Source organism: Chiloscyllium plagiosum, unplaced genomic scaffold, assembly GCF_037043375.1.
Source record: "Chiloscyllium plagiosum isolate Xiang-an unplaced genomic scaffold, Cpla_swu_hap1 HiC_scaffold_20, whole genome shotgun sequence".
In the NCBI taxonomy this organism is placed as follows: Eukaryota; Metazoa; Chordata; class Chondrichthyes; order Orectolobiformes; family Hemiscylliidae; genus Chiloscyllium; species Chiloscyllium plagiosum.
In genome coordinates this window covers 40,851,748-40,869,115 of record NW_028270158.1, presented here as the reverse complement: position 1 = coordinate 40,869,115, position 17,368 = coordinate 40,851,748, and the positions used below count along the sequence as shown (strand labels likewise).

Below are 17,368 nucleotides of genomic sequence, written 5' to 3'. Positions count from 1 at the left end.
TGATCTTCACGCAGCTATCTCCCTTTGTGCTAGATATGGGCCGAACCAATGAAGTTTTTTTCCCTAATTTCTATTGATTTCAATTATGATAGGTCATCTTGATGCTACAGTCAGTCAAAAATTAACTTGGCATTACTAGCATCTCTGTAATTTAGCTGTCTTGTTCATGTTTGCACCAAGGCAGTAATGAGGTCAGAAGGAAAGTCACCCAGGCAGAACACAAATTGAGCATTGCTGAATAGGCTGTCTCTGTAAGTGTGCTGCTTGGGCAGCATTGTTAATGATAACTTGCATTATTTTGAGAACAAGAATGTACTGATGGAATGGCAATTGGCTGGATTTTACTTGCATAGATCGGACGTACCTGGACAATTTTCCACAGTGTTGAATAAATGCTAGGGTTGGCAAGGGGACAGTTAGTTCTCAAGCAAGTCTTCAGTACTGCAGCTTTTGACAGAGAACATACCTTATACTGTGTATAACGCCTTCAGTTGTTTCTTGATATCACTTAGATTGAATTAAACTGGTATCTATAATAGTTGGGACCACAGGAAGACGTCAATGTGGATCATCCACTTGACACTTTCTTTAAGGTGGTTGCACTCAGAGTTTGGGTTTTCATTTCCATCATGTCTTGTGTGCATTGTAGGTATTTGGATCAACAGATATCGGAAGCAACTGGTAAAATCCATCAGCGGACCCTTTCTGGAGACTATAATCCGTTATATGAAGAGACAGGATTTGATCAGTGCTGAAGAAGTGAATCAGATTCAGGAACTGAGTACCCTGTCAGACAAAGTAAAGACAGTCATTGATGTTCTAGCTGGTAAAGGGAACACAGCCTCAGAATCACTGCAGACCTTTATAGAAACCACTAACTCGCAGCTGTATCTTTCCATTACCATTTATGGTAAGGTGTTTTATTTGTTCTGAATTGCCTCTATGTTCTCTGTTCTGTTATCCTCTGGTGTCTTTAGATGATGGAGCTGCAAGAGCTAATCTTAGGCTCCTGCCAGCTCATGAAATGTCATTAGGGCCTAGGAGGACCTTTTTTGAGGTCTGTAATCACCCCACAGCAATACTGAAAGTCAGCAAAAGGGGACATGAAACTCCCAGAGAATAGGGAGTTGAGTAGGGGAGGAGACTGAAAATGGGGAGGAGGCAGAGGGAACAAGGAAAGGAGTAGTGGAATTATGAAGGAAGTTCTCCAGCATCTTTCTGAACATTGATGGAAGCACCATTCATGCAATCAGGTTTTTTCTAAATTAAAGGTGTTGCAATATAATTTAATAATGTTAATTTTTTTATTGCTGAAGATTGATTCATTGCAAAAATAACCATTTCTCAAGAACAAGGAGCTATATGGGTGTCTTGACTGAACATTCGTGTCAGATAAATCAATGTAGATAGTATTTTCTCAAATATGGCAATCAATTTCCTGCAGTGATACAAGGAACCCATTTTATTGGAAATCAGTGGAGCAATCTCTGATTTGAGGGGGCGGACATGGTGACTTAGTGGGAAGCACTGCTGCCTCACAGCATCAGACACCCTGGTTTGATTCCAGTCTCGGGTGACTATCTGTGTGGAGTTTGCACATTCTCCCAATGTCTGTTTGGGTTTCCTCTGGGTGCTCCGGTTTCCTCCCACAATCTAAAGATGTGCAGGTTAGGTGAATTGGCCATGCTAAATTGTCTATAGTGTTCAGTGTTGTGTAGGTTAGGTGCATTAGTCAGGGGTAAAGTAGAGTGATAGAATACGGGAATGGGTCTGGGTGGGTTACTGTTTGGAGTGTCCGTGTGGACTTGTTGGGCCAAATAGCCTGTTTACACACTGTAGGGATTCTATGATTTTGAACTTGAGGCTGGCTTTCAATGTATAATGATGAATTTGCAACAATGCACTTTCAGCAGTTGGGTATTTTATTGTTGGTGTAATTGAATTTCAATTATCTGCTGGCATTTTATACTGCTCCCGATGCTGAACTATAAAATGCATCCACATTTCAGTCTAAGTGGGATCGCCAGGCATAGTGGAAAATTAGCATAACCGCAAAGAACATAACAAGAGCACAATTTGATGTATTTTGGATGTCAGTTTCTCCTCACTATCCCATTTTCCTTCCTACCTCTTCATCTTCATACCTTTTTTTTCCCTTCTTCTCTCCTTCCTATCCACCTGTTCCTCCTCATCTCTTCCCTAATTCTCCTACCTGCTGCCACTCTGGGTGTTATTTCGATGTGTTTACCCTCAAATAGATTAAAGAGCCAGGTCTGAGTGTTTTAATTTGTTCATTTGGTAAGGTCACCAACAAGAAGTAGTAGCTGATGTCAACGTGTCTTATGTAGGCTGGTTACTTGTATTGGTTAGCAATCATGTCCTCATTTTATTCTCTTCTTTTTTTGTTCAAAGAGCCAATGGTACAGAAACATATCGAGGTTCTACAGAGCAAATTTGGTAGTGGGAATGACATCAGTGCAATGTGTGAGAAGCCCTTCCTGGAAAGACTGACCAATCTCTTACTAATTGATGGGCTGACGGACATCCAACAGAAAGAACATGATGTGATGCAAACTGAGGCCACCAGAGGGATGAAGAACAGCCTGAGACATACCCCATTGGAAAGGCTCTTCCTCCCCCTTTCAAAGGTTAACATCCCGCCACGCATTTCAGTAACAGTTGGGGTGGCTGGAATTGGTAAAAGCACTTTGGTGAAACTATTGTTGTACAAATGGCTGAAGGGGGAGTTGTACAGAGATGTAACTTTCATATTGCCTTTCATGTTTCGAGAACTGAACTCCTTTGAAAGAATATCTGCCGAAAAGCTGCTCAAGTTGACCTTTCCCCACATTACTGAAACCAACCACATCCTGAATGGGACAGCAAAGGTGGTGCTTATCTTTGATGGTCTGGATGAGTTCAAGTATCCACTGGAATTTTCAAACTCCCAGATATGCACTGACCCAAAAAAAGACATCCAGATTGACAACTTAATCACCAACATAATACGAGGTACCATCTTTTCCCAGGCAACTGTATGGATCACTTCACGCCCAACAGCAGCAAGTCAAATTCCTGCTGGACTCGTGGACAGAATGACAGAACTCAGGGGCTTTGGGGAATTGGAGATTAAGGACTTCTTGGAAACACTCTTTGAAGAAAGAACAATGGCAATGCAGGTCTTTCTGTGTATAAAGGCCCATAAATCACTATACATAATGTGCTCTGTCCCATCCTTTTGTCTGATGATTGGGCTGTCCCTTGCATACTACCTCAGAATCAGTAATGATGGTGTTAAGACTGGAAATTTCCCAAGGACAATGACAGAAATCTATACGTATTTTTTCAAGATGATTCTCAATGGAGACTGGCAGGAAAAGGAACAGGATGCACTGAAGATTGAACAAACATTCAGTAATAACAAGAAATTAATAATTAACCTAAGTAAGCTGGCATTTTATGGGTTAATCAAACGCAAGTTTGTTTTCTATGAACAAGACATGAAGGCATATGGCATCGACCTCACCTCACTACAAGGGAGCTTGTGTACTGGGATCTTCAGCAAGGATGACTCCAATATCTGTACAGTTTACTACTTTACACACATAACCATACAGGAGTATCTAGCTGCCATTTATTATTATACAGCAGCCAAAAGGGCCATATTTGACCTCTTCACAGACAGTGCTATGTCTTGGCCCAAAATAGGGTTCCACAACCATTTTAAGAATGCAATCAGTAAGTCCCTCCAGTCAGAAGATGGTCATTTGGATGTATTTGTACGATTTCTTTCTGGGCTGCTCTCGCCAGAAGTGAATGGATTGCTGCAGGGCCTGCTCCTGACAAAGGATGAACAAAACAGCTATCGGGCATCAGTGATGCACCACCTGCAATGCTGCCTCAACACCGACTACATCATCTCCTCGCGAACAGTCAACATAATGCATTGTCTCCATGAGCTGCAGCACACTGAGATTGCTAAAGGGGTGGCAGATGCCCTACGAACAGGGAGTCTGGCTGGGAGGCTGACTCCCATAAACTGCTCAGCATTGGCCTATCTCCTGCAGGTGTCTGAGGAATGCATGGAAGAGACCAATCTTTCCAACTGCCTGAGCTATAATATCTTCAAGAGCTTGCTCCCCCGTCTACTATACTGCCATAATCTCAGGTGCCTGATTTATTTTTATTTGTTGAGTGGAGGTAGCCATCCCTGGCTAGTTGACCATTTACTTCTTATCCGTAATTGCCCAGGAGTAGGTGATAGCGAGCTCCTTGAACTGTTTCAGCTTTGGTGTGCAGGAGGGATGTTAGGAGCAGTAGGTGCACCCAGAATACTATTAGGAAGTGAGTTTTAAGATTTTATCCAGTGACGAGTGAAGGAACAGTAATATCGTTCTAAGTCAGGATGGTGTGTGGCATGGATGGGAAATGTTATGTTATGGTGCCATTACCCTTCAAGGTAGTAGTGTTTTGTTTGCTCTTTTCTGAATTTAAGTAGAAGATTCCAATGAAAATTTAGTGGGTTACTAGATCCAACAGCTGAGGTTTGCTACTTCAGAAAGGAGTCAAAATGTGTGGCGCTGGAAAAGCACAGCAGATCAGGCAGCATTCGAGGAGCAGGAGATTCGATGTTTCAGGCATAAGCCCTTCATCAAAGGGCTTATGCCCAAAGTGTCAACTCACCTGCTCCCCGGATGTGCTTTTCCAGTGCCACATCTTTTTGACTCTGATCTCCAGCATTTGCAGTCCTCACTTTTTCTCCTACTTCAGAAAGGAATTGAATTTTAGAACTTCACATCACCATTTATGTGGTCCCTGTTGCTTCATAGCTTGTAGTCATAGACTGATTAACTAGACACACACACAAGACAGACAATAGATAGTCTCACTCTAAAAATACTTCTGGAGGGATAAAGGGAGGTGGCAATAGGGCTGGAGGAACTTGCTGACAGAGGGTTGGGTGAGACCATGGAGAGATTAAAGGTTTACTATTTTGGGTGATGGGGTGTTAGCCTATTGATGCAGTGAATAATTGCACAAAATAAGAAGCAAATATGTGGAAATGCTGAAGGATGGGAAGATGTGTGATATTTCATTCTGAGGGTTTGGGTTAGAGGGACTAAGGTTTAGGCAGGTAGAAGTATGTAGTATTATGAAGGGCAGGAAGAGGATGTATGGATATGAACCTTCATTCTGGGTTGAACAGTACATCAAACTAATCCAGTATGGTTCATTCAAAATGGGAAGATGGACAGAGGCTTGGTATTAATAGCAAGGGAGCAGATTCAACAGGTTTAAAGCAATGTTCCATTCTTCCCTTAATTCCACTGAAAATTCAGTCATCACAACATTAACCAGAAAACATGACAGCACAGAGATGGTTATCAGTTGTTGGAAAAATGTAGCTGAGTGTCATCAACAAGTGCGCAATAACAGCCCACATGTCAAGGGCTCTTGTGGTGCAGTGGTCATGTCTCTTGTTCTGAGCCAGTAGACTCAGTTCAAATCCCACTTGCTTGAGTCGTATATATTAACATTTCTGAAGAGACTGATTAGAAAATATCTAACTATCCCCATGTTACATGATGAGCTGAATCTCAAAGATAAATCCTTGGACATTAAAGACCAAGTGGGTGCTGCATTGTTGGTGTTAGACTGACAAGTGCTATATATTTTGTGTTTGACTTCAGGAGTAGTAAATTTTTGGAGGTGCTAAATTGATGGTGGTAGGTCAAAGAATTGTTGCGCATTGTGTATTCTATGGGGGAGGGGGATGCTGCATCATTAAAACTGTTGTACTGAGGAAGTACTGCATTGCTGGCGATTATTGTAGTGAGGAAATAAAGCAATGTTGGTGTTGCGCTGAGGGAATTTGTATTGTCTGAGGTGTTGCTCTGAAAGAATGATGGATTTTTGATCTTGGACTGAGGTTGAACTGAGGTTGAGGATTGAGTGCTGCATCGTTGGTATTAGAATTAAGAACTGCTGCATTGTTGATGTTAGACTGAGTGAATGACACATTGATAATATTGGAATGAAGAAGTGTTGCACTTTGGTTATAGATATGGGAGTATTATACTTATGTTGAGAGAGCACTATGTTACTGGAGATGTGTTACTGAAGGAGTGTGTGTTGTTCCAGCACTTGGTCTGGAGGAAGTATTACCTTATCAGTATTACATTGGGAGTTGGCTATATTCTTGATCTTTCTAAGGGAGTGATATATTGCAGGAAAAGTTAGACAATGGTGTGTTGCATTGCCAAAGTATTACTTTTTGGGTGTGATATCCTTGACATTCCTCAGGTGATTACCTTGATAGTTGCACTGACCAGGTGATGACTATGGGGTCATTTGATGGGGACATCATTAACCTGCAGTAGGAGAGTGCAGATAACCTGGTAATTATCTGCTTCATGCCATGGAAACCTACTTCTGCCTACCCTCAAAGAGGGGTGGGTATCATTTGTCTATTGTTAATTTCACAGCAAATGACAAGTAACAAACTTGGAACCAGAGGATAGTCATAATATCTGGTGACAGTGCTGAATTCAACATAAAACTTGTGTTCATTTATTTTCTAAAGGCTGGAAAACAACCAGTTCAACGACAATGTGATGGATCTATTGGGCAGCTTGTTGAGTGCAAAGGACTGCCAGATCAAAAAGATTAGGTATGCCTTTCTCTTAATTGCTTCCAAATGGATTTCTACACTAAAGAAGCTCTATACAAATGAAAACTCTTGTTCTCTTACACAATCTAATTCCAACTCAATACCATAGCCAACATAGAATCATAGAATTTTATAGTACAGAAGGAGGTCATTTGACCCATTGAGTCTGTACTAGCTCCAGAAAGAACTACCCAACTAGTCCCGTTCTCCAGGCATATCTTCATGGGTATCTAAATTATTCAATTTCAAATATATATCCAGTTCTGTTTTGAAACTTCCTATGGAATCCACCTCCGTCACTTTCCCAGATAGCCCTTTTCAAATCCTAAAAACTTTGAGTAAAGAATTTCTCCTCATCTCACTCCTATTTGTCTTGCTGACAATTTTGAAATTGTAACTCCTAGTTACTGACACACCAGATAGCGGAAACAGAATATCCTTCTTTATTCTGTTAAAATTGTTAATTAAGGTCACCTCTTAATCTTTTCTGTACCAGGGAGAATAAGCCCAATTTCTCTAATCTTCCTCTAATCCCTCATTTCTGCCAGGTGTCTGTCCATTTGGCCAACTTGTCAATGTTCCCCTGAAGTCACTCAGCATCATCTCACAATTCATTATTCTCTCTAGTTTAGTAGCATCTGCAAATTTAGAAATTTTGCCCTGAACACCCATCTCCAAATCATTTATATAAATCAGAAAAAGGAATAGACCCAACTCCGATCGGTGGGGATACCACTTTCAAGTCTTCTCTAATCTGAGATGTGCCAATTTATACCTACCTTGTGTTTCCTAACTTTTAGCCAACTTCCAATCCATGTTCCAAGGACCTATCAATCCCAAACATTTCTAGTTTGCTAACTAATCTGCCATAAGGTACTGTATCAAATGCCTTTTGAAAGTCTGAATATGCAATATCCACAGTACTTCCTTTATTCTTTCTTTGCCAGTGTCACCTCATCAAATATCTTATTCAAATTTATCAGACAAAAATATGTTGATTGTCTTGTTTTAACTTATTTTTATCTAAGTATATATTTATTTTATCCTGTAATATGGCCTCCATCAGTTTTCCTACTTATTGACATCAAGCTGACAGGTCTGTAGTTTCCTGGATTACCCTTTGCCCCTTTTTAAACAATGGTGTAACAATCCCCCAGTCTCCTGGGATGAACCCTTTGCTTAGAGAGGCCTAGAAAATTTCTGTCAACAACCTTGCAACTTGCTCCCTTACCTCTCTGAGCAATCTAGGATGCATCCCTGGTGACGTCTGTATCTGGAGTGAATCATAGAATAGAATCGTAGAAACCTTAGTGTGTGAGCAGGCCATTTGGTCCATTAAGTCCACACCGACCCTCTGAAGAGCATCCCACTCAGACCCACTCGATCCTGTCCCTGTGACCCCACATTTCCTATGGCTAACCCACCCAGCTTGCACATCCCTGGATACTGGGCAGTTTAACTTGGCCAATCCACCTAACCTGCATATCTTTGGACTCTGGGAGGAAGCCGGAGCATCCAACAGAAACTCACACAGACATGGGGAGAATGTGCAAACTCCACACAGACTGTCACCTGAGGATGGAATCATGCTGTTAACCTTTTTTAGCACCTCTTCTCTAACTATCACAGTACTGCTCAGTTGCTCAACACCCATATTTTTAATGTCACTGTCTTCTAATTTGGCAAAGACAAAAGCAAAATATTCATTTAGTACCTCTGCCTTATCCTTTGCTTCAGTAAGCAGCTTACCCTGCTTGTTCCTTATGGGTCCCCACTCTATGCTTCAGTAATCTTTCTCTATTAATATGTTTGAAGACGATTTTACTATTTGTTTTGGTGCAATCTGCTGTCCATTCCTCATGCTTCCTCTTGGTCTTCCTTATTACCGCCTTAGCCTCTTTCCTGCATTTGAGACACTCTTCCTGATTTCTACGGCTATTGTTCTGGTATGCATCATATGTCCCTATTAACTTACTTATTTTCTCATCAATATTCTTAGTCGTAAATGGTATTCCAGCTTTGAATATACCATATTTATTTCTTGTGGGTCTTGGTTGCACCTTATTCATCTTTCTTTTGAAATTCGTCCATTTTTCATTCACTGTTTTATCCAGCAAAATGTGATTCCAACAATTGTAAATTGCTCCAGTTCAACTATTACACCCCTAAAATCTGCCCTTTTCCAGTCTAGGATCTTAATCCTTGACTGATTTTCATCCTTCTTCATCTTAATATGTCACCTTTTATATTATGATTGCATTTTCCCAAATGCTCCCCCGCTCTGATGTTCTCCACATGGCCTGCCTCATTTCCTAGGACTAGATCTGTCACAGCTCCCTCCCTGGTAGAACTGGAAGTATACTGTTCCAGAAAGTTCTCCTGCACATATTGCAGGAATTTCTCCCCTTCCATGCTCCACGCTATACCTTTTTCCCATTCAATCCTAGGGTAATTGAAATTACCAACTATTACAACCCTACTTGTCCTGCAGATATCCATAATCTGCCTATTTGTGCTATCTTCTATTACCTCCATGTCATTTTATATATTAATCTTTATTAAATGCTCCAAAAGGTCACCATTCCCTTTCTGTTTCTCACCTCCACCCATATAGGTTCTAATTCAGGAACTGCATCTCGTTTAAGGGCAACGATATTATCTTTGACCAAGATTGCTACACCTCCTCCACTTTTATCCATCCTGCTTCTACTAAAAGCCTTATAACTTGGGACGTTAAGTATCCAGTTCTCTTCTCGCTTGAGCCACATATTTGTCATTGCTACTATGTCAAATCCCCTGAGAGCAATTTCTACTTCCAGTTCCCCAATTTTGTTCACTATACTCTGCACAAAATATATATAATTATATATATAAAATAGGCTCCTCTTAAGGGCTATCTTTTCATTTTTTACTTACAAACATCTTTATTAGATGATGCAGCAGGTTTATTAATAATCTCAACCCCATTAAATTTAAATTTAAAACTGTGGCTGGAAAAATGGGATAGGAAAAGTTTTTACACTTTGAGACCAGCTTTGGGAAGATGGGTCCTATACAGGCCACATGGTTTGTCCCTGAATGGTGCAGAGACTGAGTTCCTTGCAGGAATTTTTGCTAGAGCTACTGGGAGGGTTTAAGTGAACTTGGCAGAAATGTGGGAAAGAGAAAATATCAGAGGGGAATCAAGGGTGGGAAAGAATAAATAGTACTAAAGCAGATGATAGAAATGTGATTGATTGGATTTCAGTGAGGGACTAGAGTGGTGCTGGAAAAGCACAGCAGTTCAGGCAGCGTCCGAGGAACAGGAAAATTGACGTTTTGGGCAAAAGCCCTTCATCAGGAATAGAGGCAAAGAATGCCTGCAGGTTGGGAGTGTGAGGAAATTGGGACTGGGCTAGGCAGGCAGGAGGATAGGCCTTGACTAGTAGTTTAAAGGTGTGAGTCTGAACTGGAAGGGCAGTGGGAATTGCAGTAGGTGTTGGGACTGGATGGGAGAGCAGGAGGGATATGGAAGGTTGTAGGTACCCTGCAGGCACTCTGCCTCTATTCCTGATGAAGGGCTTTTGCCCGAAACGTCGATTTTCTTGCTCCTCGGATGCTGCCTGAACTGCTGTGCTTTTCCAGTACCATTCTAGTCTAGAACCTGGTTTCCAGCATCAGCAGCCCTCATTTTTACCCTTTTAGTGAGGGACAATGTAATGAAGTCTAAATCAGGGTTACCATGTACGTTTGTAAATCTGCAGAGTGTAGTAAATAAGATTGGTGAGTCGCAGGTGCAGATGTAGATTGCTAAGTGGAGATGTAATATTGTGCCCTTACACCCTACCTGTCTGTTTTTTATCCTTGTAGCTTCTCCCTTATCCACATTGCAGCCCCTTTTCCTGTCCTTGTAGCCACACTCACCCTCTGATCCCTCTTATATCTCTCACTCCCTCACCCTCCCCTGCATTGTTCTTGTCTTTACCACCCTTTGTGGCTTATCCAATCTCTCCCTGCTTCTTTGTAGCTTTCCTGTACCCTCTTCTCCCTTGTGGCCTTCCAGAGCAGAGGGACCTGGGCTGGGAGTGTAAAGAAATTGGGACTGGGCTGGGCAGGCAGGAGGATAGGCCTTGACTAGTAGTTTAAAGGTGTGAGTCTGAACTGGAAGGGCAGTGGGAATTGCAGTAGGTGTTGGGACTGGATGGGAGAGCAGGAGGGATATGGAAGGTTGCAGCCAGTTGCTTAAATTTGTACAGATGACGATTGTTGTTGCATTTTTATTGATTTTTGATGTTATTTGTTTTGAGCAGTTTAGCTGAAAACCTAATTGGCAATAAAGGAGCTAAAGCAATTGCTCGGTCACTGATGGTGAACAGGACTCTGGCTGCATTAGAGTGAGTATTTTCACTGGGTTCTATTCCTAATACTTTCCTTCATGCACCTTCATCATTTTGCAACTGTTTGTTATTTCCCAACAGCCTTAGGAGCAATTCAATTGGTCCCAAAGGAGCCAAAGCATTTGCTGATGCCTTGAAGATAAACCAGGGTTTGGTCTCATTGAAGTAAGTGATTACATAAAATTCATGACACAGTAACAGGCAATTCTGTACAGCCTGCCCAGCTGATACTGAATTTCAGCTTCTTCCCATCCTTCCTCCTCTTATCCTATTGATCTACCTTCTATTTCTTTCATGTGTGTGTATCAGCCTATTTCCCTTACATGCAGCTACAATGTTTACCTCAATCACTCCCCATGGTAGTGAGTTCTACATGGAACATAGAATAGTACAGCGGAGTACAGACTCTTCAGCCCTAGATGTTGTGCCAACCTTTCATCCTATTCTATGATCAAACTAATTTACATACCCTTCATTTCACTATAATCAATGTGCCTATCCACTTTTTGATGAAAGAAATTTCTTTTGAATTGCCTTCTTGATTTTGTGGTGACTATTCAGTGGCCCTTAACTACTTTTGCTCTGTGCTATAATCACAGAGGCATTCACTAAGTAAAATTGACCCTCTCTGGGTGTGGCAAGACATGAAAGTAAGTGGACAAGTTGTGCCAGGAGAGGTATTCACCCACTTGTTGTCACTTCATCAATTACATACTGTACAAGAAAGTCCTTTGGGATCTTTCTCAACTCATCAGCAATTCAAGTCTTTAAGTTATAAATTGCTGGTCATTTGAGAGCCTTAACACACCACTAGCTGGATTACTTGCCATCCTGAGAAAAGTGGCTCATTTCCTGTATCAGAAACAAAAGTAATCTGCCAAATAGGAATAAATTATTGCAGATGCTGGAATCTGTATTGAAAACAACAAATGCTGGCGATCACAATGGATCAGACAGCAGACATGGAGAGAGAGCAAGCTAATGTTTTGAGTCTAGATGACTCTTGATCAGAGTTGAGGTAATCTGCCTACAGTAGTGGGTTTCTCTATCTGGGCATTCATGAGCTGGATAGGACACAAAGTGGGTACCTGCTGAAAGCCATCCCACCACTCCCTTGTGTCAGATCTCCTCTCACTACGATTCCCCTCTGTGACAGCCAAAGGATAAGATTTATCTTCTCACTGTTGGATTCCTTAAACACTAGGCCTCAGACAGTTTTTAGGATCCAGAAGTTGCAGGTCTCTGATTGTCTGGCAAGATAGGAATGTACTGTTTTAGCCTATGACTGGCTGAGAAGCGCACTGGTAACTCTTAGCAAGCTGATTGGAACATGATCTGATGAGCTATTTTGGTAGTGGGGGCAGTGAGTCAGTTGCTGTTGAACACACCTGTTCCAACACCTAGGTTGTGATTTTCCCATTTGTAGTCTGTGTCCACTTGGTTTTCCAATAATTTTTAACAACTTGTGACTACTCCAATCTTCTCGTTACAAGAGAAAAGAGACTTAGCCAGCTCATATTTCCTGATAGGTGTGTGGCATCATCTAAGCAAATCTTTCTTTGTGCTCCCTCTTATCTTTTCAACAGACACATGAAAACACAAAAACAAAGGAACGGTACTGTCTCATAGTGTAGGAGAGAAATTCTTGAAAATTAAGTTGTGTACAAAAATCAAAAGTTGCTTTTTATTTCAAATACAAAGCCAATGTTAATCTACTTATAAGCCTCATTATTGGCTATTTCATTTCTAAAATTATGAAATGTTTTGATAGAAGAGATGCTATTGAATGCTGAGCCCTGAGGTACTGAGTTGGCTGCAGTAAAGATGAATGAGATAAAAGGAGCAAGTTATCTGACTATGACTGCTATTGTTATGACATTGAAGTGCTCACTGAGTCTGAGAGTCAAGGGCAGAGCTGGTCAAAAAGGACAACAGAGATTGTTCAATAGTTGTCAGCGTCTGTGTTGTGTTGAAAGAGCCTAGTTAGGTTTAGGATCTCTTCCTCCATGAAATGATCAGCAATGGTTGAATTTTCCGTCTCAAATGCCCCATTATTGAAAAACAAGTGTTAATCCAACAATCTGGTAGAATTTAGGACATGGCCACCACTAAAGGTGTACCTGTGTTTTGCAGTTGAGCAAACATGAATTAATTCATTTGTGTTAAACTACCGAATAGTATCTTTTCGGTCAACATTTTATTTGCTGCCTTCTGTGGCTTAGATTGGGAAGCTTCTCCCACTGTGGACCTTCTGTTGCAGTGTCTGTTTGGCTGGACAATTTTTGAACTCATCTTTAACTACAGTGTTGACTAGCCTGAAAGTGGCATACTGCTTTAGGTCTCCTCAAGGAGTTTTCTTGGGCACTGCTTCAAATGTTCCTACCTTCAGTTGGGACAACCAGGAGTTTAACTGACTGACAGTTACTCTACTATTGCCATCATGTTGTGAAATCAGACTGAGGTTGTGGAGAGAGGCAGGTTTGTCCTCTTGCTGTTGAGCAACAACTATTAATTATTTACACATGTACATAAGTGGCTAGGAGAGAACATGCTTGGAATCTTACATACGCTGTCTAGTTCCAACAACCATGCAATAAGATCTGTCAATTAGTGAGAGATTTGAATGGAAGAGCAGGCTTGGAATTTTATAATATCACTTGATTTAGATAATTTGTTCAGAAAACAAGAAGGTTTTACTTCCAAATTACTAATTGGAATCCTTGTTATGAAAGGAACTGACTTTATTTTTATTTTTTATTTAGCCACTCACATAATATAGGAAAAATACAGACTTCAAAAGTACTGCATTTCATGTAAAATGATTTGAGATTTTCAATTGTTGTCAAACCCATGCATAGATACAAGTCTTTTAATTTGTTTAACCACTGAAACATATGACAGGATTTTTGATATTTTAGATTAAAATGAGGCTGTTTAGTCTGTTCCTGTTGCCCTATTGCCTTGATGATACGTGACTGATTTTTTTGCTGCTCCAACATTTTATTTTACTTTTCTGCAGTCTTCAGAATAATTTTGTGGCTGAAGATGGGGCAAAGTTCACCGCAGAAGCTCTTCATGTGAATCGCAAACTAACTGTATTAAAGTAAGCCTTGACCACCTCTCTGCATCATTGTTCCCAATTTTGTGTTTACCCACTAGAGGCCCTGTCTGGTGAATCTGCTTATGTGGTCAAAGTGAGATAGGCTCCATAATCTGGAGAGTGCAGTTTTTTTTTCCTGTAGTACCCAGCAATGATCAGGTGGAGGTTAAGATTTTGGGCATATGTACAGTTCAACCCCATTACTTAAACTAAGAATCTGTGAATTGCCTGGTATTCTCATGCCTCATTGAGGGCTTAAAGGTCATTGAATATTTCTAAGGCAGAGTTAGATAGATAGATAGATAGATAGATAGATAGATAGATAGATAGATAGATAGATAGATAGATAGATTCTTGACCAATAAGGTTGTTAAAGATAACCGGGTTAGACTAGAAAGTTAAGTTGAGGCCATGTCAGATTAGACTAGATTCCCTACAGTGTGGAAATAGGCTCTTCGGCTCAACAAGTTCACACCGACCCTCCGAAGCGTAACCCACCCAGACCCATTTCCTGCTGACTAATGCACCTAACACTATGGACAATTTAGCATGGCAAATTTACCTGACCTGCACATCTTTGTGATTGTGGGAGGAAACCCATTAGACATGGGGAGAATGTGCAAACTCCACACATACAGTCGCCCAAGGCTGGTATCGAACTTGGTCCCTGGCACTGTGAGGCAGCAGTGCTAACCACTGAGCCACCTTGCAAATTATAACAAATGACAGAGCAGCTTAAAGGATCAAAAGACCTACTCGAGCTCCAATTTGTATGTTCATAGTGACTGGGCAGCTGAGAAACACAACTGTATCAAGAATGTAGAATGAACCCAGAAAGAATGATCTGTCTGTATACTGGCTGTAGTTAGAATAGATTGACCCTAAGCAATTATAAAAATTACTGAGTAAATATCTAACCTTGCAGGCCAGCTTTGATCGCAGCCTACCCTGTGCCACACTGAGGAGCGTAAAAGTATTAGTGGGCTTCAGTTCCCAATATAGGGAGGGAGAAAGTTAGCCACAATTTCCTCTCTTCTTACTCCTCTCCAATTAGCAAACAGTATTTGTGAAACTTATTGGAAGGTTTGCAGGTAGGTGAAGGTAGGGCCGAATTGGGTTTAAATATGAAGTTAGCAGGTGCTGTTTCCTTTGTTTCACACAATTAACCCATATTCCTTTATTTCATTGCAGCCTTCAAAAGAATTCTATTGGCCATGAAGGTACCAAGCGGATTGCAAGTGCCTTAAAGCATAATGGGATCTTAAAGGAACTCATGTAAGTCCCAGCTCCCAGTTCTCCCATGGACTTTGGCTATTGGGTGATAGAAAGGTAGAAGGTTAAACATAGCCACCATTTTTTTCTTATGGAGCACAATGCCAGCAAGGAGTTCAACAAGAGTTACACATTTACCAAAGCCCATTAAATATCAGCCTATTAACCATCTCATCCCACTGTTGTCCCTCCTGCTCCATTAATACTTATCACACAGTTCCCTCTATGGTGACTGTCATGACCCCAAAAGTACTTTGGATATGTTTCACTTGTAATTCCAAAATCTGGTTAGAAGAGGGCTTAATGCAGCCAGAAATGGCTGCAAATATAATTTAAGGGGTTGTCTGGTGAAAGAGAAACACATGAAATGTCACACCTAAAAATGCAAAGAAACCTCAAATAACAACCCTTCAAAGGGGGAATGGGACACATCAAAATAAACTGACTGTGAATGCTTCCTATAATGATAATCAGGGGCTGATGGTCCTTGCTCTGCAGATTATGTTCTAAATTGCAGCCACACTTAGTGTTTTTCCCTTTGAAGAAGTACAGGGATTAAAGAGCCAGTTTCAGCTCTATTGAAATTTGTTGCATGGTTCTCATGTATGCCTTTGGGCTAAGATACCTGTATGTATTAGTCTGAGTTCAAACATTAGCATGTTGTAAAGATCACAGTCAAATAATATTATCTAGTCACCCCTGTGTTGCAGGTAAAGGGACTCTCCGACACTAAATGCTAGGAGCCAGCTAGTTAGCTAGCAAGTGAAACAAAAGAAATGAGGACAATAAAAAGACTCTTTCTTGCCCTGAATGTTAGAATTTAGTCAAGAACAACAGAATTAGAGCTAGAGGAATTGGAACAATAAAATTTCAGCTAACCTATAGGACTAAGAATCTTGAAATCAACTGTTCAACCATCAGTGTCAGTATTACTGGTAACTTCTACTGCAACAGCTGTAATGTTCAACTTTTTGCCTTTTGCAAACACTTGTACACATTATAAATTCAGATATCCGATATGTGTTGTTCTTAACTTTTTTTCTTTTTGGATCCACCTCTTATTTCTAATGTAGATGGAATTATTAATTCTTTTTATATTTCATAAATAAGGTACCCAATGTTTGTTAACTCTATTTTAATTTAATTTAGATTAACTCATTTTAAGTTAGTATGGGTCTGGGAGAAAGGTATCCACAAGGGAAGGGATCTATTTTTAAATTAATCACATTTCATCCAACTCGGGTAGCGGGTGAATAAAGAAGGACAGCAAGTTCATCCCTCCTCATCCTGAAGTTTAATTATTTGAGGTATCCTATCTGGAACTATAACAAATTGGGGAACCTCGGCTGTGACCTGGGCATCATGTGATGAGAAGTGCCTTCTTTTCCAGCTTGTCCAGCAACTGTGTGGGTGATATTGGAGCTACTGCCATAGCTGAAGCCTTGAAAGTGAACAGAAGCCTCACAACACTCAAGTAAGTTTCTATCTCTGTCTAAACCATCAGCAAACTCTTAACACCCCACCAGTTCTTCAGCACAGGTTGTTTATCACAGGACATTGTTTCAAGAATTGTCATTGAATAACATGTAGACTGAGGGGGAAAATTACCTCTCCTACCCTGCTTTGGGTTCTGTAAAAGGCACAAGTGTAGATTAAGTATTCTTTACCTCTTTGGGCTCAGAGTAACAATGTTTGTTGAAGTGAGATATAACCAGGCAATAATCACAATGTTGCTGCAGGATCGAGTCTAATGACAGGTGGGGTCAATGCTCGTAATTACATTGGGCATGATCCAAAATGTAACCATCAGAGTTGCAGTCCATGGATTTCATGGTCAACTTTTCCCACCACATTTCCTAACTATGCATTAAAATCAAGTCTGTCCAGATGTAACACTCATGTATCTGGAGAGTCTCTTCTAACCCCTCTGCCAAACTTGTGAAAAGGTTT

The 17,368-nt window shown here is 40.8% G+C and overlaps 1 protein-coding gene across 3 annotated transcripts in view; it reads left to right on the top strand.

Moving 5' to 3' along the window:
- nlrc3 (NLR family, CARD domain containing 3) overlaps window positions 1-17,368 on the top strand; it is a 52,258-nt gene that overhangs the window by 16,527 nt on the left and 18,363 nt on the right. For all 3 annotated transcript variants that reach the window (XM_043711533.2, XM_043711534.2, XM_043711532.2), the window contains exons 3-10: window positions 650-910; window positions 2,413-4,168; window positions 6,584-6,670; window positions 10,960-11,043; window positions 11,128-11,211; window positions 14,066-14,149; window positions 15,338-15,421; window positions 16,809-16,892. In XM_043711533.2, coding sequence (XP_043567468.1) covers window positions 650-910; window positions 2,413-4,168; window positions 6,584-6,670; window positions 10,960-11,043; window positions 11,128-11,211; window positions 14,066-14,149; window positions 15,338-15,421; window positions 16,809-16,892 — 2,524 coding nt within the window. The remainder of the gene's footprint in view (window positions 1-649; window positions 911-2,412; window positions 4,169-6,583; window positions 6,671-10,959; window positions 11,044-11,127; window positions 11,212-14,065; window positions 14,150-15,337; window positions 15,422-16,808; window positions 16,893-17,368) is intronic.